Source organism: Nanorana parkeri, unplaced genomic scaffold (genome assembly GCF_000935625.1).
Source record: "Nanorana parkeri isolate BGI_ZX_2015 unplaced genomic scaffold, ASM93562v1 scaffold280, whole genome shotgun sequence".
NCBI classification, from domain to species: Eukaryota; Metazoa; Chordata; class Amphibia; order Anura; family Dicroglossidae; genus Nanorana; species Nanorana parkeri.
The window spans coordinates 1194500-1220972 of NW_017306548.1; the positions used below are offsets into that span (position 1 = coordinate 1194500).

Consider the following 26473-nt stretch of genomic DNA (forward strand, 5'->3'; position numbering starts at 1 on the left):
GCCACGCCGTTGCGTCAGGGTTGGCCTGCACAGTTCTATCAGAAGCTGTTGTGAGGCAGTACGTCTGCCCAGATAAAAATTTGGGGTGTGAGCGGGCCTCCTGCCCGCGTTTCCTGATTTGTCACTGGAAGGCACTGATTGCAAAGAAGAGCCCCGTGCATAAAAAGCGTGCGTTTGCTGAGCGTAGGGTCAGGCCAGCAGACCCATCCGGGTGACTTTAGCAGAAAGGAATGTGTGCAACAGGAAAACAACAGGCTTCGGACTTGTGTGCAGATCCAAAGGCTGCAAGAAGAGACAGAGAGATGAGGAAACACATGTAGATCCTGTATCATACAATAACAGTAACATAGAATACACCCCAGTGACATGAGCCTACAACATAACACGTGACATGTGACATCTCCAAAATACCATCAAAAGCAGCGCCATCACCATACTCAATCATACGGTGTTCCATGCCGGAAGCTGGCCATACATTATAGGATGTCCCATGGGGCTGAACGAGACAAATCTTATCATTGCCTCATCCATCCTGGGCTGATGTATTGTAACAGCCGGGGCTCGCTGCTGTCAGAATACACAAAGCGTGACTGCAGGTGATGTGCTTCAGTCTCTGTTCGTCTGACAATTTTCCACCCGGCTTCTCTAACAAAAGTAAATTCAAAAAGGTCGCCAGCAGGGCCGCCCATGAATTTTGGCCAAACCTAAATTTGATCCATGTATGGCCAGCGTAACGACCGTTCACACCTGCCCGCACACTAAAACAAGCATCTTTTTACCATGTGGGTTGGTGTCCTATATAAAGTGTCTCTACTGGTGGTGACTTGCGTTGTTACAATGCAAAGCACCGTTTACATTTTTTCTAACTTTATCAGAAGGTCACAAAATGACATTTTACTCATTTCTTTTCACCGCAGCTGAGCTGCTGTGCGGTGACCGATGGTGACTTCAGATGACCTGCGGTGCATTGCTGAAAAGTGAACCACAACCCACCTTAAAAAGGAGAATTATGAGGCGAGTGATTTTCACTCAGCCTCATTATCTGAGCCGACCTGTGACAATGAAACTGTCACAGGTCGGCTCAGTAGATCGGGAAGTGAGCAAACACATACCGGCGCTCGCTCACTTCTCGATCTATCCCTGCAGAGAGCCGTGACTGTCACTCACGGCTCCCTGCAGAGATTCCCCCCTCCCCTCTCTGATCCTCTAGCCAAAAAAAACCCAAAAGAAAGCGTGTTGTCTCCCCTGTAAAATCCCCAGGAAAGGGGAGGAAGTCGAGCGTGTGAACCCCCCCCCATACCAGGCCACATACCCTCAACATGTGGCATGTGGTTAACATGAGGTAAGAAATGAGAGCTATGTGAAACCAAACAAGAAAAAAGGTCTGGACAACATCTGGACCTCCTGCAATCACAGAACGCCTTGCACTCATTAAAAAGAATGCAAGATGTTTTTGGAATAGACTAACTGCAGATTGAGCGACCCGCTGTGATCTGTGTACTCCAGCCGGAACTGAGAGTTTCAAAGCTAAACGTTTGGCGCAGATTGTACTGTAAGGGGGAAATGAAAGTAAGAGTATTACATAACGCAGCAGCGGACGCACATCGCACACACTTCATTAGTGTTTATTTTTACAGTGAGAATGGCCTAGCAATGTCACCACAGTGCTGGGGATTTAGGGTCCTCAGTATTCCCAGTGACCCACCGTCGCTTACATGAAGGGGCTGGAAGCCGGGGTGTAAGGCGAGTAATTTTGTTTCTTCTTCTAAGGTGTGTTTTTTTTTGTTTTATGTTTTTTCTTTCATATGGAGGAGGGGGGTCTACAATATAAGCTGACCTTACATTTTGACGCAAGTCCTGCTTTAATATATAGAAAACACAACTCTCACCAGCTCTCCTTCTGGTCCACCAAAGTCCAGGTAAAGGTGTTTGCTTCCATCGTCGGCTGACATTTTGAGCTTTTCAAAAGGGTATCTGTGAATGACGGGCCCTGATGGGCCTCCTCGACACACTGTGAACCCCGAATCATAGTGGATGGAGAGCGAGACTGCTTCCCCACGCAGAGTGCAATCTGTTGACGGATTATAAACACATCAATACAGCAGAAATGTTTAAAGTAGGGCTGTGCAAATTAACGATTAATCGTTAATCTTTTTGATCGATTAAAACATTTTTGAAACTTTCTGCATGAGCGCCAGCCAAGGCATTGGCCTATACACATACAGCACAGCAATGAAGTAATAAAATGAACTAGGATCACACTAATCCAGCACGTTATTATTCTGAGTTGGCCCACTCAAGCGGCGGCCATATTGAGTGGGGAACGTGAGATTAATAATGTGCTGGATTAGTGTGATCCTAGTTCATTTTATTGCTTCATTGCTGTGCGGTATGTGTATAGGCCAATGTAGTTGGATCTGTATGTGCGTTATAATTAATCAAAATTAATCGATTAAAAAAAATTTCGATTAATCGAACACGAAAATTGTAATCAGTAACAGCCCTAGTTTAAAGTGAACTTGACTTGGCCTAAAAAGTCCAAAAGTACTGCACCCTGCAAGTACCTGTGGTGATCTCCAAGTCACTCCTTGTATCACTTTGAAGCACCTTGGATCCTAGTCCTAGGCAGTACTTAGGGTCCAGACTTCTACGCAAGTAAATATTCAGGGCAAAGTGACAGTGTCTGGGGAAAATAATAGAAGTCACCAGCACTCGAAGATATGTGCAAGAAGTAAAGCCCGCTTAATTAACTTGTCACATGCGTCATACAGCCAACGTTTCGGGGCCACGCAGGGTCCCTTCCGGGCGACATAGTGACAACACAGGTTGTCACTATGTCACTCAGAAGAAGCGACCCTGCATGGCAAGTTAATAAAACGTGCTTTACTTCTTGCACATATCATCGAATGCTGGATACTTCTATTATGGACTGTATCTGACACGGCGTGTTGTCACTTCAAGCACCAACCCTCCGTTGAGGTCTGTACGCTGTATGGGGAGCAGGTGATTTCGTGTTGTCGAGTGTCTAGGAAAACCCACTGATAACCACCTCTCCAGCAATCTTCCATTGCTTCTTCCTCCGTTGCAGCTGGCACCAAAATACCCAATGTTGCTGATGATGGAGTTTAGAGGGAGCAGTGACCCCTTCAGTTCCATCATGTGACAGTGCTCAGGCCTAGGAAAAGGCTGCAAGGCCCGAACACTAACATGGGAGAAGGTCATATGCTCCCCCATACCCAGAAGCACTGGGCATTTTGTGCTGGCTGAGGTAGAGGGAGGAGCAGTGGGGTATTGCTAGAAAGGCAAGTACTAGTGGGTCATGGGGATGGCACATGCAATGTCACTTTGCCATGAATGGTCAAATGCCAGAGTCTTTACAACCCACCAAAGTTTAGCCATTTGACAGTCGAGTAACAGGAAGTACCCCTTAGTGCTAAGAAAGTACACGGTTTGGGCAGAATTCCAAGGTTCCAGGCAATAAGGTTTTATGTACAGGCTAAGCCTAGGACACAAGGGCTACAAAGGCTCAGCTCCCTTTGTAGTACTATGGCGGGTACAAAATACCGACCCAACCAAACGCATATGGAACCCGCTTTCTTATCACCTGTTAGGTTAAGTGATGCACAACACAGAAGGGTTCCCACATGCCCCTATTCCTAGAACTCATGTAGCTGGTCTCTCTCTGTATCCAGCTATCCCACAACACAATGCAGTGTCCCTCAAATAAAGAAACGTCACTTACTGATGGTGACCTCTCTTGTGATTTCTGCTGCAGCATGGCAACCCTGCACCAACGCTCGTGTCCACGCAGAGAGGTCTCTCTGATTCTCCACACGGAAGACGCGCATTTCAATGCCCTGAGGACACCCTGTGCGGGTGGCAAATGTTAGATGTGGTCCCAGAGAGGGGGCAGTGTGCCCGGGACCCGAGTGCACCAACCTGGAAGGAGATTGTGAAGTTGCAGTTAGACACATTCTAAGCAAACACTTGCTACACAAAGAACCCTCCACACGTAAAACAACATCCATAAAATGTATTTGTGACTTCACTGGAGCAGTAAATACAAGCAGGGAGATGTCCGGCATTGCCCGCATGGAAACATCTGCAAAAAAGTTACCCCAGAAGACTTATGGGTAAAGTTTTTTTTTTTGTGGACTTATCCTTTTTCAGCCCCACCCACCCCAACATTTCTGTAATAGGGTATTTAATATGTATCTGCCCAGCCATACATAACCTCTTCCGGATCATCTCAGCCCCTTAGCTCATACCCTGCATACACACTTCCCAAACGCCATTTCATGATTTCTAATGATGTCAGTGGAGTTTGGGCCTTGCATGTACAGGGGAAGAGGTGCAAGACAGGGAAGATTCTGAAAAGAGGAGCGCTAACTACCTGACTGACTACTCCTGCAGGTATGTCCTGGACAATGTAGCAGGTGGCTAAATGTCAGGTTAGTGTATTACTAACATGCAGGAGAATAGGGTCTGAAGGGAACTTTTCCTGTAAGACCCACTATATAAGGCCTTTACATACAGGCCTGCCACCATGTGATACTGGCATTTATCCAGAGCTCACTTAGTTCTGAAATCGAATTGTCCCGTCTTTTGGAAAATCACTTATAACAACATCTAAAGCCTTGGTTCTCAACTGCTGGGTCGTGATCCAAAAGTGGGTCGCGACCCCATGTTCAGTGGGTCACCGCATGCCTTCCACTGCACTAGGCGAGAGGCTCCTCATCCTCCCCCATAGCGCAGCACTGCCAGTTCTCATGGGGAGCAGCCATTCAAGTGTCAGCTTGAGGTGGGGTGGGCTGGGGGGATGGCCACGAGGGAGCTCCATCCATACGTACATTGTTTACAGCTCCCTCGCGTGGCCAGAGTGATATCTGGCATTCTGGCTCCCAGCACCTCTACAGGGAGTGCAAGGAAGCTGTACAAGCAATGCACATATGGATGGAGCTTCATCACAGCACAGAAGCCCACATGGAACCCCTAAAAAATGTCTGGGAGTGTGTGTGTGTGTGTGTGTGTGTGTGTGTGTGAGAATGTCTGTGGTTGTGTGTGTCTGTCAGTGTTTTAATCGCAAACTACCATACAATGGCACCTACTGTTCATTCTGGTGTGGAAGGTGCGGTGTGTTGCAATTCTTTTGAATGGCACCCCAAACACACCTCCCGCCCACAGTTTGATCGCTCGCACCGGAACATGCGGTACTGCAATGTCGTGCGTTCCAGTGTGGTGCGACTTGGGTCACGACCTAATGACCAAGGACAAATGTGGGTCCTGAGGTTATACAAGTTGAGAACCACTGATCTAAAGAGTATCTAGAGCTCAAACATTTTTTAGTTTTGAATAATGTGAGGAGCGGTCTTAACTCCGATTTGTGTCTCCGCTAGGAAGGTCTATTTGTCCTGACCATTGGCTCTGACTAAGGTTTTAATGAAAGAGTGTGTGCCTGAAAAGGAGCTAATTGTCCATGCCATCCCTCTAACTAACCCATAAAATCCTTTCTCATGTACAGTATTTTTTAGAAAAAGAAAATGGCTATAAAAACATCAGTTTAAAATGTTGTAAGTTTAAAAGAAAAAAAACAAACTATTATACTAGAACTAATCTAAAGTCATTATAGATTACAGAATCCCGTTACAAAGATATCCGTCCAGCAGACTAACAATCTAGAAAGATCTTCATGCACAAATATGCATGTAATGACATAAACACACAAAGGGGAGATAAAAATGAAGATTGTGAGACTGTAAATATATGAGGCAATGCTTCCTCTTCCGCTGAACAGGAAGCTGAAGAGATTATGAATGAACACAAAAGAGCGGTCATACACAACAAAAGAAAGCAAGGCCTTATGACTGAAAGGATCTCAGAACACCACAAACCTTACTTATCACACACTCTGAAATGAGACAACCGCACCATCCCATACCAGCCAATCAAATTCAACGTTCTATTCATTGCATATTTAGTTAGTCCGCTCCCCTAATTCTAACTGCATGCTAATAAGGGTACTTGACTTTTTTTTTTTGCAGTAAACCAAACCTTTCCCTTCACTATTCAATGAGAACCCCTTTACTGACAGCGCGGATGGCATAGAGGAAATTAAAAAAAGAAATTGTGCACTCGGCAGGGTTAACCTTACATAGTTACATAGTTAGTCAGGTTGAAAAAAGACACAAGTCCATCGAGTCCAACCTATAGAAAACTTAAAGTAAAACTAAACCTGAAACTTTTTTTTTACCTTTAAATAGAGTAAGGGAGGGTTATAACTCCTGTCAGCTTTTGTTACCATTTGTGTCCCATTGAGGAGATGTCTCTTCACTTCCTGCCCCATAGCCACAACAGGAAGTGAAAGGAAATCCCTCAAATGAGAGGGAAATCCCTGGTGGTCAGCAGGGTTACCAGAACTAGTGTCCCCATTACAAGATTTCCCATCTATTCCTGTTCTGATTACAACCCAAAATTTAGGATTTTCTATCACCTTTAGTAATAACGGTCACCAGTTGGTCAATCTACCTTACGGGGACACAGACACAGACAGCAATAAAAGCCTGATGGGTGTTTTGGCTTCAGATGCACTTTAAAAATTGTATTGAAAAACAATGGCATTGCTGACCCACTTCTGCTAGTTGCCTGCTTGTCTCCGGCTTCTGAGCCACTGACCCCGAACAATGGCTGATCTGCATACTTGTTCCAGGTCAATGACTCTAAAGCTGGCCATACATTATGTGAATTTTGTCCGGTTCTTCAGGAACTGGACGAAATTCGCACAGTGGGTGCAGCTGTCGGCACCCTTTCGGCTGGCATCAAAGGAGGCGGTCAGAAGATTTTCGAATGAGCAGAACCGGCAGCCTATGAGCTGCTGGCTCTGTTGGGGTATTCTGACAGTGGCCGGCAGCTGCTATCAGAATACATAACAAACAGCATGGATTCCTCGATCAACGCTCGTATAGCATTGATGGAGGAATCTGTTCCGGGTTTTTTTGCTCAACCCGAGGGCTGAACAAAAATAAGTAGAACAGTGTATGGCCAGCTTGAGATTCATCGCCTTAAAGCATGCCCTTCCCATGGAGTACTGAAAAGATGGTGCTGAAGCCGCTGGTTCAACGTGCCACCTCACTTCCTCAGTGCAGGTATCCTTTTTCAGTTAAAGGTTTTCTATCAAATTTCAACCACAGCAACCCATCACCCACGGTTTCACGTTTCCAAGTTTTGAGCAACCTGTCAATTGAAATTGGTAAAGTTGACCTAAAACACTGCAGTGCCCTTTAAAAGGAACTTTCTATTATCTTCCGTGCCAGTCGCACCCATTTGATCCGCTGATCCTGGGAAATGATTCAAACTGTGGGTGCTCTGTACTAAAGCTTGACCTGTCAGTAAGATGCAGCAAGTGCTGATCCCCCCAGACAGAGTCTCTCCTGCTTGCTGACCACGTGTGTGCTGTGCATTGCGCCATTCAGCCTATTCCAAATAGCAAAGTATATCACCAGCACACCAAAGTAAAGTCTTCAACGAGTGGTCATTTTATTGATGCGCGCACATCTCGTGTGAAGAGATGTGTGTACATCAATAAAATGACCACTCGTTGAAGATTCTACTTTGGTGTGCTGGTGATATACTTTACTATTTGGATTTGAAGTGGCGCCATCCACTATCACAGCAGCACCCACTTTGAAAAGGGACATACCTGTAAGGAGTGCGTTGGAAACCTCTTTGGAACTTGTTCAGCATATTCCCTCTCACCCACAGTGAACCAGGGCTGCATAACCTGGCCTAGAACTTCTGAAACTGGTCCCCGCTTCCCTGTGCTTTCCTTTTAATGCAGAGGTGACAGGTACACTTGACAGTGATGCTTTACCTGGTGGATATAAGCGGCAGCTTGTGTTTCGGATTTGCCCACTCCTCTCGCGTCCTTGGCATAGCACAAAAGAGCAGAAAATCCCTCTGTGAGGCGACTGCCAGGGTTGGTTGCCATACTGCCCGTCCATCATCCTGGGACACCTGAGCAGAGTGCATGCACAGTCAGTATATGCTTTGAAAGCCATTGATAAATTGGAATAGACATAACTGGTATTTCTTATCTGGAGTTTGCTTGCTTTGTGAAACCTGCACTAAAGAACATCTGCAAGCGAGTCTAAACCCTAAGTGTATGACATTTAGCTTGCTAAAGCATTGTGAATCAGAAAAATCATAGAACACTGCTTTCCTCTTTGCAGTCACTTACGGTCTACATGCACTCCAGTGATGGCTGCATGGCATTTCTAAGGGTGACTTTCCTGATGGTGGCAACAGTGGACCATGCCTGAGTAATGTGTTGATATGGCCGCCTATAGTCTCCACTGAAGTGCATGTGACTGGGTGATAACTAGGGATGCACTGTTACCGTTTTTTCGGTATCGAGTACTAATATCTTTTTTCGGTACTCGCCAATACCGATACCGGAAGTCCCATTAAGGAAGCCGGGCGGCGTGTAATGACTCACCGCCCGGCTTCCTGATTAGCCGGGAAGCCGTCTCCATGCTCCCTCGTCACCACGTGGTGAGGATGCATGAAGCCGGCTTTCTGGCCAATCAGGAATCTGTATCGGTGCATCCCTAGTGATAACGCAGGAAAGCATTTGGTAGGCAGATACGGAACCCTGTCACCCTAGAAAAGAAAGGCAGGCTCACCGGGTATTATTGTAATGAAAGCTATAGATCTAAAAATATGGGACTTGAAATGACATTAACATTTACATGCCGCCTCCCCGCTGCTCCCCATTGCATACTATTTGGCATAAATCAGCATTTAAATACCTTTTTTTACTCAGTTTTCTAAGAAATCACATGACCACAAAGCCCTGGAGTCGTGCACGGCAGACAACAGGACTAAATTCCACAGAGCAGCGATGTCACTGGCGTCCATTGCTCTAGGTGTTGTCGAAGGGGGGTGGGGGGTTTGCAGTAAATTCCCTCCTACCACCTGCACATCATACAGGAGCTGGGGCTTTGCAGTCACATGACCACATATAAAACCAAATGCAAAAAGGGTATTTAAATGCCAATTTATGCTAATGGTATGCAGCAGAATGGGAAGGCAGTATGTAAAAGTTGGGGCATTATATAGCTTTAAAGTCTACCTTAAGTTTATAGAAGACTTTAAAGTGATATTAAAGTCAAATTTATGTTTTAGGCTTTTTCAGATGAAATCACTTACAATGGATGCTGCTTCATGTTTAAATGTTTTAGTTCCCTGCAGAATTAGCCAGTCTCCTGATACCCTGTTTTAGGGTGACCCCTCTTCCTTGCAGGGTCCTATGGAGCCACCCTTGTGTTTGCTAGTAAGCTTTGTGTGTCTCCACAAACACACAGATACAGAAAGGGAATCCACTCCTCTGCTCCCCACTCCTCTCAACCTTTTTTTTAAGATAGTAGATAGGCAGCTGCTGTCCTTTGTGATCTTGTACTGGACAGGAAGCTGAGAGACTTGGAGCTGCCTGGAAATATGATGACTGTAAAGTGTTTGGGCAAAAATGTAAAGAATGACATCACTGTGCAATGTAGATTTGTTTGATCTGGATTCATTACTGAAAAAGGTGTGAGAGTTTGAAGCGGACCTTTACACTCAAAAATCTAATTCTGCCAATGCATCCCTCTATGTATGATGATTAATTAAAACAGACATGTCAGGTGTAAAATGCTGTGATCGTGAAATACTTCCACTTGCGGAGCATTCACTTCAGATTTCCAACACAATGCATGCTGGGATTGCCTTGTCATCAGCAGAGCATTGCTAGGAAATCTCATCTGTAATCTCACGAGATCTCAGCGAAAGGCATTTTCTTCCCCTGAGATGATGTGCATGGTCACATGTCCTAGACACATGTCTTGTCACATGTGCCAGTAATCCTGGAAGTAAAAGGAGAACTAGTAATCTGCCCTTAGTAAACATGGCCACTGACAGAAGACTGGGGAAGAATTGAGAAATAAGGTATGCAAAGAATACAAAGGCGGCAATTATCTAGAAGTACTGTATGTGTTTGTAGATTGTTATGTCTAGAATCTACAAAGGTCTGCTTGTTGTTATTTTAAAAGGAGAACTATGGGATTAAGGCTTTTCCCCATAGTTCTCCTAACGGATAAAGATCTGCTTTAAGTCCTCATTCACATGGGTAATGGCCGGCCCGTATAGATCCGTGCTGCGTGCACAGCCGTATCAGGCAGCTCCTGGGAAGGACAGGTGCTGCGTGTGATTTGTACGCAGCAGACTGTCCTTCTCTATGGGAGTACGCCGCCGTACGCCACCCTACGCTCACCCGACCTGCACGTCCGTACGGGTGTGGGTGTCCGTACTCGATGCATCCTGTCTGCGTCTGAGCAGGGACACCCACAGAGGACAGGGGCTGCGTACAAATCAAACGCAGCACCTGTCCTTCCCGGGAGCAGCCCGATACGGCCGTGCACGCACGGATCTGTACGGGCCGGCCGTTACCCGTGTGAATGAGGGCCAATACTACTTTAATAATGGAGTATATATCTAATTGAAGTCCTAACTACAGTACTGAACCCAAGTAGGAAGCATAACAGAAAGAGGCCAGCAGCAGGGGCAGCCTCAATTTTTCTCTCTTATAACCGTTTTAGTAATCTGATCTAATTGAAAAAATAAATGACTGTTGTATTGGAAAATTGTCACATGTGGCCGCCAGCAGCCATTGGCCTAACTGCAGCTATAATTGCACGAGGACTGTGGAGGTTTACCTGTTCTGCCACCCAGCCTAAGTGCCTGAGGTCCTCACTGGCGGCTCCCAGCATGCACTGCGTCTCCGCCAGCACCTGCGGCAGCAGCGCGGTGATGTTATTGTGCAGGGCCTGCGACCAGGACAGCGCTGAGGCGGAGTCCCTACATCGGAGAACGATGGAGTGACACCCATCAGGAGAGCGCAGTTCCACCAGCCTGCAAAAAGATGTGGACGTAAGAAGGAGAGAGAGGAGAAGGAGAGGTACCCATTGCGTACCTCTTACACCGACATACAGAAATAGCCGTGTCACGCACACATTGTCACTGACCGTCCCTCGGGGTCGTACATGCTCAGGTTTCTCGCCGCGTAGCACATTTTTAAGGGGATGACCTTGCAGTCCCTGGAGCCGTGCTTGGGGGAGCCAGATGTGTCGTTGTGCGCTGGTCCACTCAGGTCACAACCGTCCCAGGGAAGATCGCCAACCAGGGAAGCTTTCCTGATGAAGGGAGACACGTCCTGCAAGAACCGCACTGTGGGAACAAAAACAGAACATGGCGTCACGCAGGGAACAATGACAGCAGAGAGAGTGGGAAAGCCAATTTAAAATACAATGGCAGCAGGCCTGATGGAAGCAAGCGTCTGAAAGAGAACCTGTCTATGCTGCCCCAATGTGAGGATAAAAAACATATAAAGAAAGTTTCCAAAAAATGCAGTTAATTTTATACTGGAATACAGAATTTTATACTGGAACAGAGTTAGCTGGCAATGCTTTGGAACAGGAAATGAAAGCTGAAATCTGATTGGTTGATATGGACAACAAAATTTCCTCCTTCACATTATGCAATAAAGGCTGTCAAAATGGCGTCAGAGGCGTCTGGTTGTGCCCAACTCCTCCCAGTACCCACTGTGCAAATTTCAATAGGTTCATAAGCAATCTGACGGAATTCATACTGTGTATACCCGGATTTACACAGGGTTGGTTCCTCCAGGCTGCCCAAGCCAGAGAATTGCATGCTTTTCCATGGAAGGACCAGGGTTCTGGAGTAGCAATGCAGGAGAAGAGGAAGGGAAGCGAAGGTGACCATCAGTGGGTAGAGAGTTCTATATTAAATTATTTTCTAGTATGTATTTCTATAGCTCTTGGACTTGAAACTGAACTCTGGGCAAATAGAGACATATATTTATTATAGTCCTCAATAGCCACAAAGGATATAAATCAACTCTGTGTGCACCAAATGCCGTAGGTGTAAACCAGATTTTACCTTGTATAAGTAGCAATGACATCATCATTGCGCTGTACATAGCCTGTACAGACAGCATGGATGTGGGAGGAGCCCAGCAGGCTCCACCTACTACAGGCTGCCTGCAGAAGACTACAGGAGGGGGCGTAGACCAGACCAGTCACCCTGCACAAGGAGAGAGAGGAGCAGTGAGCGGTCGTTATTACAGGAGGGGGTGGAGACAAGTCACTCTGCACAAGGAGAGAGAGCAGCAGTGAGCGGTGTGTGTTCCTGAAACTGCTCCAGAGCTTGTGTTTTTTTTCATCTATCCCAGCCCTCCTGGCTCCTTCCTGGGGAAGCCATGGAGGCCGGCGGGGCCTCTCCTGCTGGGAGCTCTCAGTCTCCTGGGCTGATGAGCGAGTTGCCTGCACCTGTGCAATCGGAAGCTGGAGATTTGTCCGCCCCTGGTGAAGGGGAAGGGGCCGCATCCGTACGGGAGAGAGTGGTGGCCGGCATAAAATCCCTGAACAAGGAGAGGGATAAGCTTTACAAGCTGAGAGCTGAGCTAAAGCGGCTACGGAAGAACCGTGTAGGTCTGTTCAGCCAGAGACGCGGCTCCATGGATTCGGAGATCCAATTGGTGAAACTCCAGGTGGAGGAACAGGAGACCGTTATCGCCATGTTGGAAGGCCGAGATGGGCCGTTCAAAGAAAAATTCCACAATGACCGTAGGTTTGACAGAATGGCAAAGATGGAGGTGGATGAGGAGACCCCCAGTTCTGATCCGCTGCCCCCCAGTTCTGATCTGCTGTCCCCTGGTACTGAGAGACAAGACAAGTCACTCTGCACAAGGAGAGAGAGCAGCAGTGACTGGTCTTTATTACAGGAGGGGCGGAGACAAGACAAGTCACTCTGCACAAGGAGAGAGAGCAGCAGTGACTGGTCTTTATTACAGGAAGCTTCAAGTGTCACACTGGATTACTGCACAGATGATGTTGGGGCAGAAAGCAGGCAAAGCAGCCAACTTGGGCATGATCATTAGAATATAATTCTAGACAGGACAGGAGCCAGATAAACCTACCAGCATGTCTTTTGGAGTGTGGGAAGAAGGCAGAGTACTCGGAGGTAACTCCACCACGCACATACAGACAAACTCCATCTGCATCCTTTAGATTGTAAACCCTCAAGAGCAGGGCCCTCCTTACCATCTTGTCTTGAATTGTATTGTGATTGTAATGTCTTCCTTATATTGTAAAGCGCTACGCAAACTGTTGGCGCTATATCAATCCTGTATAATAAGAATCATAGTGGAGGACCCCAATACTGCAAGGCAATAGTGCTAACCCAATGCTGCAAAGCAGTAACCACTAAGCCACTGTGCTGCCATAGTTCTTACAAGAGAACCTGTCATTTTGCACTGAATGGGCAAAGCGACACATACTGAGAAGATTATTTGCATTTAGCTGAACTTTTCCATGTTTAGTTTATAAAAAAAAAAAAAAAGAAGGCCACAAGTTCTCTTTAGGCGACTATGTGAAAGGCCAAATCACCATGAGGTGCAGACATGACTTTACAGTGATCTGCAGGCCATAAGCCAGGTCCCACATTCCTGACCTCCTCCATCCTGCTGGAAGTCAAGGGGTTAATCTGGTCTGGAGCCGCTATCTAACTAGAGATTATATTGCTTGCTGCAGAATAAGGAAAGATTACAGACACGGTGTCCATATATGGCAGAGAGAGGGAGATGGATGGTGTAACAAGTGGAGGGGCGCAGAAAAGGCGAGCGGGGGAAAGGGGGCACAGAGGGGCCTCTGCAGGCCGCAGGCTCCCTGGTGACACGATTGTCAGGTGCAGCCATGAGAAAAGACCGCTGACGGAAGCAGATCGGAGAGCACAGACCCCTGGCTGGGGACCATGTGTGGCTTTACACATATTTACACTGTAATCCAATAATAGGTGATCACACATTAACGAGGGGCCACAACTAATCCCCTGAGCCACAGGCAACGGGGGACGCTTGTGCAGCCAGAGCAGGCTGGAAACTGAAACATTTCGGCAGTTTTACCGTTTGCTTTAAAAAAAAAAAGAAAAAAACTGCAGTTTGCACAATTTTTTTTAATGTTGTAAACATTTTCTCGGTATAAATCCATGGCGGCTACTTTACAGTGTCTCTGTATAAAAAAGAAAAAAATTGCATGACAGATTGGTACTTTAAGGTGGTTTCAGGTTTTCCTGCCTCGTCCGCCCTCCCTCACCATCCCGTCTGCCACTTTAACATCTCAAAACTCCTCAGCAAAGTCAAATCCTACAGAGGGCTGGGAGAGTGCCCCCCGTGATCCTGTGACTGCACTCGAGCCTGGTGATTGGTACTTTGCACTGAATTGTGGGAGAGGGGAGTGCAAAAGTCACATGTTTTCCCGTACCCAGAAGTAGCGGGTTTGTTCCCGTACCCAGAAGTAGCGGGGTTTGTTCCCGTACCCAGAAGTAGCGGGTTTGTTCCCGTACCCAGAAGTAGCGGGGTTTGTTCCAGTACCCAGAAGTAGCGGGTTTGTTCACGTACCCAGAAGTGGAGGGTTTGTTCCCGTACCCAGAAGTAGCGGGTTTGTTCACGCACCCAGAAGTGGAGGGTTTGTTCCCGTACCCAGAAGTAGCGGGGTTTGTTCCAGTACGCCGCAGACAGAGACGGGGCACGCCGCAGACAGAGACGGGGCACGCCGCAGACAGAGACGGGGCACACTTCATGGTAATTTAATGTGCCAATTTACAAATCTAGTTTTTGGCCGGAGATCAGCTTTCTTTAAGCCAACACTGTGAGACTCTGCTGTGGACTGTAATGCATTTTTGTGTGTTGCATAAAACCGCAGACATGCACACCAACGCACTTGTACGGTGTGAACAGGGTACACAGAGCACGAGTGTGTCCTTGCCTTCAGCCTGTGTTGATCAATGTAGGAGGTGTGAACCAGCTTTTAAACGCCATCAAAGTGAACGCGGGGCCTTCCCACGGCGATGTACGTGGCTTTACTTTCACATGTGTGCAATCCTTCCACTCGCACACTGTACTGTGCTCACACACACACCCTGCGCCTGGAGACCGGCCACTCCCGGCCCTCCAGATGTTTAAATGCTTCCAGCTGGGGGAGCCGAGCGCGTTAACCCCGCCACTGCTGCAGCAGCCATATTCCCCAAACATGTCACATGTCAAATGAAATCACGGCGTGCGAAGCAGATCTAAACGATGCAGAAATCAGCTAATGTCAAGTAAACGTCAGTGGAAAAATAACCCGTTCTGGCAAAATGTACGGAGAATACCGAAAGAGGCCGTTTGCAACAGAACGCGTTTTCATGCCACCTTGCGTTGGGCAGCACATTCAAAATGAACGTGTTGTAACGCACGAAAAATTAGGTTCTGCTGGTTTTTGGTTAAGCTGGCCATGAGATTTTCTTGTTCAGCCCTGCAGACTAAATGAGAGAAATCTTTTGATTCCCCCAGCGACATCAGGGATGGAAGAATCTCCCCGCCGACTATTGTTTTATGACAGCTGGCGCCCGCGGCTGTCGGCATATCTAACCAGTGACTGCAGCTAATTAAAGCCCGACACAATCCCAAACTATTTGTCTTTAAAGTAGAACTACGGCCTCCTGATACAAAAGAGATATGTGCTGCAGCACTTCATTATAAGTCTATCCGCGCTTACAGTTTTCTCTTTGTCCCCATGCAAAGTCCCATATATACCTGTTGAACCTGCTAATGCAACTCTGAGGGGGTGGCAACAATGCTGCACTGCTCTTGAATTCAGAGCAGAGTTGTCACCCTCATGCTGGCTGTGCCTGCTTGTACTACAATAGGAGCAGATGTTGCAGGGGGCGTGGCTATCAGCATTGTCACTGTTGAATCACTGGCTCGTAACTCATCAATCAGCACCTGGCCACACCCAGTCCCACCCATTGCTTTTTGGATTGCAAGCGCTGCCACTGTTACTGAAACCCTCCCACTGTGAGCTGCCTGGGAGGTAGAGCGTGTGAGACACAAATGAAGTAGGATTTGGCTCAGTCAGTGGCGGTAAAGGAAGTTTTATATTTACTTTATGGATCTTGTGCATCACATAGAATTGGATTTGTCCCCATAACACCCAGACACGTTATGGGAGGTACAACTGTCACCAGGACTGTGAAGCCCAGACAGCCAGGGGCATCCCGAGGCAGGGTGTTACCCGGAGTGGTTTCCGGGTGACACCCCGCCGTGACGCCATTGCGCATATGCGCCAATCTTATGGATACCTGCCGGCGTCCATCTTGGTGATGGACGCCAACAGAGAGAGGAGGGGACAGTCACCCGGCGGTATAAGGTATGCCGCCGGGTCCCCTCCTCTCTCCCGAAACTGTCAGGCTCTCGGTCCATGACTGAGTGCCTGACTTTTCAGAGGGGGTGACACCAAAATGACTATCAGTCATTTTGGTGTCACCCTGGTGCGGGCCGCACCCCCCTTGTGGCGCCACTGCAGACAGCAATACCATTTTTAAACGTTCATACCCTTACCTATTCTACCAAAAATGTGTTGTTGTCTGTGCCCGCACTGGAAAATGTTTCCATCACTTCCTCTCCAGACAGGAAGTGAAGGCATATCTTCTAAATGGGGGCCACAAATAAAAACCTTACATGGGCTTCAATCTTTCTCTGTTCTGTCCAAAACTACGAAGACATTTTTGGGTGGAGTTGAGTTTTAAGCCCATTGGTAATGGCAGTTTCCATGTTCTCTCAGCGGAAGTTTCCTTGACTATCTCTCTGGGTTTATAGGAACAGAGTATCTGTCCCACGATGAACATGATCACCAAAGAAATCAGAATAAAAAAGGTAAAGAACAGATTTTTGTATTCTCGATTTTCAATGCACACAGTGAAATTATCCTTTTTTTTTTTTTTAATGAATCATCTTGAGTCTTCCAACTCTCTATGAACGGCGAGGGTATCACTGGCACACAATCTTGTTATTATCACACTTTTCTTAAATGACATCCTGTCTGATTATCACAAGTCACATTCAGTTATGCTACTGCACATCATCGAGCTATGTCGGGGTAATCGAAGGCCGGCCATACATTGATCATTTATTACCTCCACCGTGCTACTGTATTCTGACATAGGTGGGTGTGCTGCTGTCAGAATACCCGAACAGTGACTGTATCTGATTATGTTACTTGATGTGGGCGTCTTTTCTAGTTTAAGCAGGAAGCGGTGTCACCTCTTGAGCATGGTGTTGGTATTGTGTTGCATCTGGCTATTAGAGTACCTCACTACCAGTACAACCTTGCCACCAGTGCACCTGGCTATCAGAGTACCTTGTTACCAGTACAGCCTTGCCACCAGTGCACCTGGCTATCAGAGTACCTTGCTACCAGTACACCTGGCTATCAGAGTACCTTGCTACCAGTACAGCCTTGCCACCAGTGCACCTGGCTATCAGAGTACCTTGCTACCAGTCCACCTGGCTATCAGAGTACCTTGCTACCAGTACAGCCTTGCCACCAGTGCACCCGACTATCAGAGTACCTCGCTACCAGTACAACCATGCCACCAGTGCAACTGGCTATTAGAGTACCTTGCTACCAGTACAGCCTTGCCACCAGTGCACCTGGCTACCAGTACAACCTTGCCACCAGTGCACCTGGCTATCAGAGTAACTTGCTACCAGTACAGCCTTGCCACCAGTGCACCTGGCTATCAGAGTAACTTGCTACCAGTACAGCCTTGCCACCAGTGCACCTGGCTATCAGAGTACCTTGCCACCAGTGCACCTGGCTACCAGTACAACCTTGCCACCAGTGCACCTGTCTATCAGAGTACCTTGCTACCAGTACAACCTTGCTACCAGTACAACCTTGCCACCAGTGCACCTGGCTATCAGAGTAACTTGCCACCATATTAGTCTTTCCCTCAGTACACCTGGCTATCTCAGTACCTTGTTATCAGTACACCTGGCTATCAGAGTACCTCACTGCCACTACCTGCTACCTTACTGCCAGCATTGTCTTGCTACCAGTGCCACCAGTACTCCCTTAAACCATCCATGACCTGGTAATAGCTTGCAGCTAAGTCCAAACTCTTGTGAGGGGATCCTGGCAGAACATTAGCTATTCCTTGGACTCATCTATCAGAGAAAACAGTCATATGGAGGAGAAGTTCTAGTGACACCCAGGTCAGTGTCCGAGAAAACATTGAAACTAAGGACAACCTGTCAACTAGACTTCTCAAGAGGAAGTTGGCGATTGCAGCCTTCTGCTCCCTTAGTACAGGTCTGCTTTGACATCAGCGAGCTCCATCATTGCTCACTGCAATCGCAGGAAATAAAACTGAGCAATGATTCACATTTATGTCTCTAAGAAATACAAGGCAGTTGCTATATGCTAAGAAACAATTACTTGGAGGACAGCCAAGCAGAGAGTTGAATGTCATATTGGATGAAAATTCTGCCCAAATATGGCTAATATTTGCTTTAAATATCCAGTGTATTCCCTCTTCTGCTGACCCGATATAACGAGATTATCCTGCAGATAAAGGAACACTTACTTTACCGGGGGAGGTGTCAGATATTAATGCCAAGTGAAAACCGATTAGTATTCTGACAAAGCAGACTCAGCAAATCCATCTAATGTGCGGATGCTGGGTAGAGGGGAAAGCTTGGCTGGGAAGGGGTTAAAGTGAACCAGTCAAAACTGAGCATGAAATGCATGAGCAGAGGTTACCGCCAGTGAAAGATCGCACGTCACAACCATCATTAGATCAATATACAAGCCGCTTAAGTTATAGACCAAACTCAACTTTGCCTGTACAGGCTCAGCTTGACTTCAACAGCTCCCAAGCTCCAAGCTTCTCTACTGGTCCTTTAATGTGATAGACACCTCCACCGGCCAATGGAGAGAGATTCAGGATGTCAGAGAAGGCAGGACCAAGCTTGCTTTAACAGAACAGTCAAGATCTGAGCCTAACTTCAGTTGCCTAGATATCTAGATCTACTTATTGCTTCAACATGGAAATGTTGACTTTTGAATAGCCCTAGCTTGTGACAACTTTACTTCAATAGCAATACACAGGGTCCCCTTTTTTTGTTACACCTACAGAGCCTGAGTAAAAACACTCCAGCTTCCCATACCCAGGATTACCTTTGATAACATTCAACAAAAATGCATGCAGCTGGACGACTGTGACCTTCGAAAGACAAAAAAATTAATTAAAAAGATATCGTGAAAAAAAAAATATTTCAAACTTGCTGGGAAATAATTTTTTGCATTTTTGTGTGTTTGGAGATTACAATGTTATAATTGTATTCTACTAAAAGGTGCATTTATAAAACATTTGCAGAGCTCTTCACTTTGTGAATGTCTGCGTTGTAGATTGTCACCACATTATGGACACTAGATGGCGCAGAGGAGTTCAGGAATTTCCTATGCTCCTCGGCTCCATCTAGTGGCCATAATATGGTGCAAATCCACAACATAGACATTTGCAGGGTGAATAGCTCTGCAAACGTTTTATAAATACACCACTATGTTAAAAAAAAAAAAGGTAAACAATGACCAACCACCTAAAAACTGTACAGGTCAAACAAAACCATTGCAAGACAGTGTTCAATAAAAATGTTCAAAGGTTTGATCAATTATCTGGAGATTGATTTGTTATGGCTTGACCTACTATACAAGCTTACCAGTGACCTAGCAGAGTAGGTAGGGAAGGCAACCTGACCGTTGGACAGGGACCCCAATTCTTGAGTGATTGTCTCTTTTCACCTCACTATACCAAGAGGGTTGTCATCACCATGACAACATTCCAGTAGAGAGTCATGAATTAAGTCATGTGACCCTTCATGGAGAAGCCAACTCTTCTCCATAGTTCCTCCACAGTCCCTCTATTGTAGCCCTTGGCTGCCTTAGTAAACCTTTGTGAACATGTACACTGATCAGCCGTACCATTATGACCACTGATAGGTGAAGTGAATAATACTGATTATTTCATTACAATGTCACCTGGAAGTGGTTGGGATACATTAGGCAAGAGAACATTTTGTGGTCCAAGGAAGGAAAACCGGTGAATAGGTGACAGGGTCATGGACGGCCAAGGCTCATTGGTGCACGTGGGGAGTGTAAGCTGACTCGTGTAGTCCAGTCCAATAGAAGAGCTACTGTAGCTCAAGTTCCTGAAAAAAATGAATGCTGGCTTTGATGGAAAGGCGTCTGAACACACAGAGCACCGCAGTTTGTTTCATATGGGGCTGCGTAGCAGTAGAGTGCAAATGCAGACAAGTGTCCACTGCCAAAAGTGCCAACAATGGACATATGAGCATCAAAAATGGACCATGGAGCAATGGAGGAAGGTGGCCTGGTCTCATGAATGTTTTTTTACATCATGTGGATGGCCGGGTGCGTGTGTGTCACTTACCTGGGGAAGAGATGGCACCAGGATGCACAATGGGAAGAAGGCAAGCCAGTGGAAGCAGTGTGATGCTTTGGGCAATATTCTGGTCCTTGGGTCCTGCCATTCATGTGCATGTTACCTTGAAACGTACCACCTACCTAAACAGTGTTGCTGACCAAGTACACCGCTTCATGGAAACCATATTTCCAGATGGCAGTGACCTCTTTCAGCAGCATAATGCGCCCTGCCACACTGCAAAAATGGGTCAAGAATAGTTTGAGTAACAACAATGAGTTTGAGGTATTGACTTGGCATCAAAATTCTCCAGATCCCAATCCAATGGAGCATCTGTGGGATGAGCTGAAAAAAAACAAGTCCGATCCATGGAGGTCCCACCTTGCAACTTAAAGCATCTGCTACAAATGGCTCGGTGCCAGATACCACAGCATACCTTAAGAGGTCTAGTGGAGTCCATGCCGAGATGGGTTGCAGCCATTTAGGTGGCAAAAGGGGGACCTACAGAATATTAGGCGGATGGTCATAATGTTATGGCTGATCAGTGTAGATCTTTGGCTACATTATAAAACTTTGTGCTCTAAGAAACCCTACCCCCTTCCCAGCAAGCCCCGCTATTTCCCCCGAGCTCTGTGCTGTACACAACAATGCGTATCTGGGGAAACTATGTGAATTTCTGTTCCTGCCAACAGGTGGGAGGAAGGACCGTACAAGTGGGAGGTTAGACACATCTATTAGCTAGAAGAGCATTTCATTACAATTACATTTTCAGAAACAAGTATTTGTCTGAACAGTGCAAGTTATTAGTGATACAGCCCTGGATTAAACACTCCTGAGATTCATGTACTCATTGAGTTAGGGTTCTGGTGGGTCCCTTCTCTCCTGAGCTCTACATTGATGGTGGCATTGTATATAGGGTTCCCTTCACAGCATATAGATCTAGTACCGCATTTTAGGGGGTTCAGGGATGGACAATGCCAGGACGTCAGGTTTGTTAAAATGACCATCGATACAAAAAAAACCACACACATTGGAAAAGAATAGCATTACTACTCTCCAACCCAACGCTCATTCCTTTGAGATCTTTCATCTCTTGCAGAGCTACGACCTATGGCAGAATCTTCAGCATCTAACACTCTTCCAGGTGTCAGGTACCTGGTCCATCCAATGCACAGTATGGATCCATCTGCCAACCCCATGTCAATAAAGGACATATTAGTGATGCAGGGACCAGGGGATGGAACAACCATGAGGGCCAGGCCTCCGATATTCTCCCATTGCTGAAAGTGTGTTGGATGCAGAAAGTTCTTTAGGCAGCATAGCTCTCCAAGAGAGTGAAGATCTGAGGCACCGAAAGTGGGACTGGTAAGTATTAAGAGGATCATTGTGCAAGGATCTCTTTTTTAGGAGATGACAGAGTCAATTTAAAAGAGAACTATGGGGTTAAGGCTTTTCCCCATAGTTCTCCTTAGGGTAAAGGGAGGACACAAACTAGTGTCCTCCCGTCACCCTAGGCTCAGTATACCGCAAGCTGTAGCTCGCGGTATACTGAGACGCCACAACTGAAGCGGATCCCGACAATTGTGCCGGGATCCGCCCAGCTTCGTGACTGACAGCTGGCTCTGCCTATCTAGAGGCAGAGCCATCTGTACCCGCCCCCTCCCGTTCCGCCAGTCAGCGCTGGCGGATCGGAGCGGGGGGAATCCAGCCCCTCCCCTGTCACGGCAGAGAGCCGTGACAGGATCAAGAGGTGAGCGAACGCCGGTATGTGTTCGCTCACCTCCCGATCTACTGAGCACTCACCTCATAGTTCTCCTTTAAGGCCACAGCTTGTCAACCGCTAACACTGAAACTTTACCTGTCAACCTAGCTAGTAACAGATGATTAATAAAAGACAGCGTGGGCTATATCAGTGGAAAGTGGTGCCCCTTTGCAAATCTACCTTTCTATCTATCCACTTGTTTTAAATTCCAGTAGAATCTAAAGCTGGCCATAAATTCACTCAGAGCTAAAAGAACATTGATGGAGGAATCTTCCCTGCCAGCTATTGTATTCTGACAACCAGTGCCTTAGGCTGTTAGGCTGTAAGGCACACACCTTACAACCATCGCAAGACTTTTGTCTTGCGATGGTTGTAAGGTACTTAAAAAAACGTACGATCTGCCTGTGTTGCATAGGCAGATCGTACTTGCGATGATCGCAAGCCACGCCCCCTGAGGGGCGGGCTTTCGATGACCGCAATGCCGAATGGGCAGTGTGTGCTTGCGCACACCGGCCCGTATGGCTTTTATCGTACGGACATGCCACAAACCCGCCGAACATCGTACGATGCTCGGCGGGTTTTCGAACATGTCCGTAAGTTTAAAGTCGTGCGACCTTACAGTAGTAGAGGTCACACGGCTTCCACACACCTTACGATAATCGTACGATCGCGGGATTTCCCGCGATTATCGTAAGGTGTGTGGGGACCTTAAGGCTGAGCTATGGCCAGCTTAAGATTCATGTTCAGATATAGATATATATACACACACACACACACACACACACACACACACACACACACACACACATATATATACACACATACATACATACATACATATATATACACATATATACATACACACACACATACTGTATATACATATATTTTAATTTTATTTCATGTGTATACAAAAGTTACCTCTCCTGAGACATATTCCATTGCCAAATTGCTGCCATGTCCTTTAACACCTTGTCGTTTGCTCAAGTGGGCCATTATGCCGGACGTCAGTGGGAGGGGCTCCATCCATTTATGCCATTCTGTGACTGCATGCACGATGATGACATAATCAGGTGCCTGTCCTATTAATGCCACTTGACCATGAGCTGTCTAAGATCAGCAGCGGCAACCCAGCCTTGCGGTCCACCTCCATGTGACTGCTAGACTGTCCAGCCTCTTCTCCCCTTCCCTCTGATGGTCTAAGAACTACTGACGTCATCACATCTAATGCAGTCCATTTACCTGCATTAGATGTAAGGACGCCGAGGGGCATACCACAGGACAGGGGAAAAAGAGGTTAGCACTCACCATCGCAGGACCAAGGTTCAGGTGAGTATGTCTTCTGTATTCGAGCCCTAGACCACAACAAGCAGCTAACCTTTGTAGTGCAGGGGTCGCCCCACTGCAAGGGTTAGTTTTGCTGAGTGTTTCCCATTGGGGAGATCTTCCTTTACAAACTAGACTTTGCTTTCTCATTGGCATTGATCAATTATTTCTCTTAACTTTGAATCAAGAAAACAGTTCTTATGGCCAAATTGTGGCCAAATAAAAAAAAAAATAATCCCAGATCCAACTGAGCATTTATAACAGATCGAAACAAAAATGGAAAAAAATATATTGATGTCTATGTGATTAGGGGAACGTTCTAGGAGTTCTTGAAGGAAACCAGCACCAAGAATAATAAGGAGGCTGCCGGTGCTGACCTGAAAATGCTAATCACCTGGATGTCTGCGGCTTCAATACTGAGACCTGGAACACCTGCAGATCGGTAAAGTCAGGACTGAGATCTGCATACTCCTTTCCAGTCAGTGACTTATGATTCCCTGACACATAACAATCAAACTGGCCAACAAATTCCAGGTTACAATGGCTTTATCAAAACGTTAAATGCTGCAACCAAACGCACCCGGTTCTACAATCGCACGGAAATTCAACGGATTTAAAAATCGACCACACGATTAATATTTACTCTGAAAAGCTACTTTCCTGTGTTTTATTGCCTTTCTTCATTGGCTATAAATAATAGTCATAAAAAAAATACTCAAAGGTCTGAAATGCACAAAAACACCTTTACAAAGGTTTAAAAAAATTAAATAAAAACTGAAAAAAATATCAAAAAGACGCTCAGCTCAAGTGTGAATCGGACCTTAAAGCGCAATATGCGGTTTCATTAGTATGCTTTTGAAGTCCCATGTTCATATCTCTCATGTGCGTGCAGAGAGAAAACACATGCAAAACGCGTCTTCGGTTGCAACACATTTTCACGCAACAAATTAAAAACGTGTTCCAAATGCATTATATGCTTTGAGGAAAACTATGTTTGTTTTCTAAAGCAATGGTGTGAATGGTCCCTAACTCAACCAAACTCTTTGTGTCACCATCGTGGTCCCTGGCACCACCACGAGGAAGGATAAAATCGGAGCAAAGTGGAACGGCGTGTCGGAACAAAGTGGAACAATCGTTCAAGGACCTGTAGCACCCCTTACCGAAACTCCCATACGTATTTGTGGGTGCACGCAATGACTGCGGATGGCGCCGCATTCACCATAGTCTTGTGTACAAACGTCACCAGCACGACAGAGATTTAAACAGTGCAAATCCATTTATTGATGTCAGTCATCACTCAGAGTGTCATCAAGTGCTTTCGGGGGCCACGCACTGTCCCCTTCATCAGGCTCAGAGTAAACATGTTTACTCTGAGCCTGATGAAGGGGACCGTGTGTGGCCCCGAAAGCACTTGATGACACTCTGTAGAGGAATGAAGTAGAAGGATGTACAGGGATGAAGTAAAGAGATGTAGAGGAATGAAGTAGAGGGATGAAGTAGAAGGATGTAGAGGGATGAAGTAGAAGGATGTAGAGGGATGAAGTAGAAGGATCTAGGGGGATGAAGTAGAAGGATGTAAAGGGATGAAGTAGAAGGATGTAGAAGAATAAAAGTAGAACAATGTAGAGGAATGAAGTAGAAGGATGTAGAGGGATGAAGTAGAGGGATAAAGTAGAAGGATATAGAGGAATGAAGTAGGAGGATCTAGAGAAATAAAGTAGAAGGATGTAGAGGAATGAAGTAGAAGGATGTAGAGGAATGAAGTAGAAGGATGTAGAGGAATGAAGTAGAAGGATGTAGAGGAATGAAGTAGAAGGATATAGAGGGATAAAGTAGAAGGATGTAGAGGAATGAAGTAGGAGGATCAAGAGGAATAAAGTAGAAGGATGTAGAAGAATAAGGTAGAACAATGTAGAGTGATAAAGTAGAAGGATGTAGAGGGATGAAGTAGAAGGATGAAGAGGAATGAAGTAGATGGATGAAGAGGAATGAAGTAGATGGATGAAGAGGAATGAGGTAGATGGATGTAGAAGCATGAAGTAGATGGATGTAGAAGCATGAAGTAGATGGATGTAGAAGCATAAAGTAGATGGATGTAGAAGCATAAAGTAGATGGATGTAGAAGCATAAAGTAGAAGGATGTAGGGGGATGAAGTAGAAGAATGCAGGGGGACGAAGTAGAAGGATTCCGGCGGGATGAAGTAGAAGGATGCAGGGGGATGAAGTAGAAGGATGTATAGGGAATAAAGTATATCTATGTAGCAGTGTAAAGTGTAACTATGTAGTAGAAGTAGAACTCATTGTGGTGAATACAAAGTTTTCAGCTGTCACTCAGCTCCTCACCTGTCATTGCCCGTTTGGAATGCCCCCGCCCCCCAGGTTGGATGAGATCAGAGTGGGCAGTGCCATGCTCCTTACCTTCCAATGTCACCTCCTTGCCAGCCTTCTTCAGCACCTGCACAGCCTGGTCATGGGTGGCATTCCGCAGATCGGTGCCATTGACAGACAGGATGGCGTCCCCGACCCTGAGTGCCCGGCTCTGGTCGGCTGCCAGCCCTGGGAAGATCTTGGAGATGAGGATGGGCATCCTATTCTCCTGGCCCCCCTTGATGCTGATGCCCAGACCACCGGACTCCTGTTTTACCACCCTCACCCTCCTCAGCGCCTCCGGGCTGTCCATGGGGTAGCGAGCTCCCGGGCTGCCCAGACCCGACTCGGAGCCGCAGTCGGATCCTGTCTGGGGGGAGCTGGCACCAGAGCGCTCGGGGGGTACCCTGTGGGGGCTGCCCTGGGCCAATTCGGTGCCGTTGCTGAGCCCATTGAGCTCTGCAGGCTCCTGCTCCGAGGTCAGGCTCAGGCTCTCCCCGGACAGTTCGGCTTGGACTCTCACCCAGTGATCCTGGAGGAGCAGCTCCAGCAGCCCGGACTTGGAGGCTCGGGTCCACACAGCCATGGTGTGAAGGTGCAGGAGCTGCCCGTACAGGGAGACACTTCCTGCCAGCGGCAGCGGCTCCC

At 46.7% G+C, this 26473-nt stretch overlaps 1 protein-coding gene across 2 annotated transcripts; it reads right to left on the reverse strand.

Annotated features, from left to right (window-relative positions):
- Positions 1–26473, reverse strand: SNTB2 (syntrophin beta 2). 2 transcript variants are annotated; one of them, XM_018557329.1, is made up of 8 exons: positions 26232–26473; positions 25877–26171; positions 11055–11256; positions 10746–10941; positions 7868–8010; positions 3743–3939; positions 1890–2071; positions 1–282 (listed from the first exon to the last, which is right to left on the reverse strand). In XM_018557329.1, the coding sequence occupies exons 1-8, from the start codon at positions 26409–26411 to the stop codon at positions 190–192; spliced, it is 1488 nt and encodes a 495-aa protein (XP_018412831.1). In that variant the 5' UTR covers positions 26412–26473; the 3' UTR covers positions 1–189. The 2 variants fall into 2 exon arrangements, with proteins under 2 accessions (XP_018412831.1, XP_018412830.1); XM_018557328.1 differs by having other exon boundaries at positions 25877–26473.

Coding starts and splice junctions, on each gene's coding strand:
- SNTB2 (XM_018557328.1), bottom strand. CDS start 26,411: ATGGCTGTGTGGACCCGAGCCTCCAAGTCCGGGCTGCTGGAGCTGCTC. Junction 10,942..11,054: donor ATGTACGACCCCGAGGGACG/GTCAGTGACAAT, acceptor ATCTTTTTGCAG/GCTGGTGGAACTGCGCTCTC. Junction 283..1,889: donor GTGGACCAGAAGGAGAGCTG/GTGAGAGTTGTG, acceptor CTCTTCTTGCAG/CCTTTGGATCTGCACACAAG.